General features: G+C 54.0%; 1 protein-coding gene across 1 annotated transcript in view; it reads left to right on the forward strand.

The window, feature by feature from the left end:
- Nucleotides 1–422, forward strand: part of LOC119361254 (G-type lectin S-receptor-like serine/threonine-protein kinase SD2-5) — a 17914-nt gene extending 17492 nt beyond the window's left edge. The window contains exon 3 of the mRNA XM_037626556.1: nucleotides 1–422. This exon is cut by the window's left edge and continues 2 nt beyond it. Coding sequence (XP_037482453.1) covers nucleotides 1–422 — 422 coding nt within the window.
- The last annotated feature ends 431 nt before the right edge of the window (nucleotides 423–853 follow it).

The following is an 853-nucleotide window of genomic DNA, read 5'->3' on the forward strand; positions in this document are numbered from 1 at the left end:
GGAGGAGGAACTTCGACGAGGCCGCGCCGGAGAGCCAGCAGTGGTTCCCTAAGCTGGCGTGGACCAGGTACGAGAGCGGCGAGCTGGTGGAGCTCGTGATGCCGAGCAGCGGTGACGACCATGGCGTGGATGCTGTGGATGAGCCGCAGCAACAGCTGTGCAAGGAGCTGGCGGAGAGGATGTGCAAGGTAGCGTTCTGGTGCGTGCAACAGCAGCCGGGGGCGAGGCCGCCAATGGGCGCTGTGGTGAAGATGCTGGAGGGCGAGATGGACATTGCTCTGCCGCCGAACCCATTCCGGCATCTTATGGACGACGTGCCGGTGGATAATCTTTGGACGACAATGACGAGCAGCGTAAACACAGCATCAGCGTCGGCGGAAGATGGGATTTCTCGCGGTAGCAACGAGATCGTCTCGCTTTGACGTTAGGTATCTTGGAATTCTATAATGTAGCTCGTAGTGTTATTACTAGATAGGAAGTGAACAAGAGAAAGAGAAGGGCAGAAGTTGTGCATTGCCGCAAAGCCTCTGCGTGTTCATCTGAGTGAGTAGTTCATGAAGGGGCTGTTTGGATTGCATCCATGGCGTGCCATTCCAAAATATTGGCGTTGACCGAGGGATAGATATGTGTTTGGATGGCTTCTAACTTTCTACACATCGCCATGGAAGCGTTGTTTGGCTCGCAGGAGCAGAGCCCGCAAAGCCTCTGCGTGTTCATCTGAGTGAGTAGTTCATGAAGGGGCTGTTTGGATTGCATCCATGGCGTGCCATTCCAAAATATTGGCGTTGACCGAGGGATAGATATGTGTTTGGATGGCTTCTAACTTTCTACACATCGCCATGGAAGCGTTGTT

This window comes from Triticum dicoccoides, chromosome 2B (assembly GCF_002162155.2).
Source record: "Triticum dicoccoides isolate Atlit2015 ecotype Zavitan chromosome 2B, WEW_v2.0, whole genome shotgun sequence".
In the NCBI taxonomy this organism is placed as follows: domain Eukaryota; kingdom Viridiplantae; phylum Streptophyta; class Magnoliopsida; order Poales; family Poaceae; genus Triticum; species Triticum dicoccoides.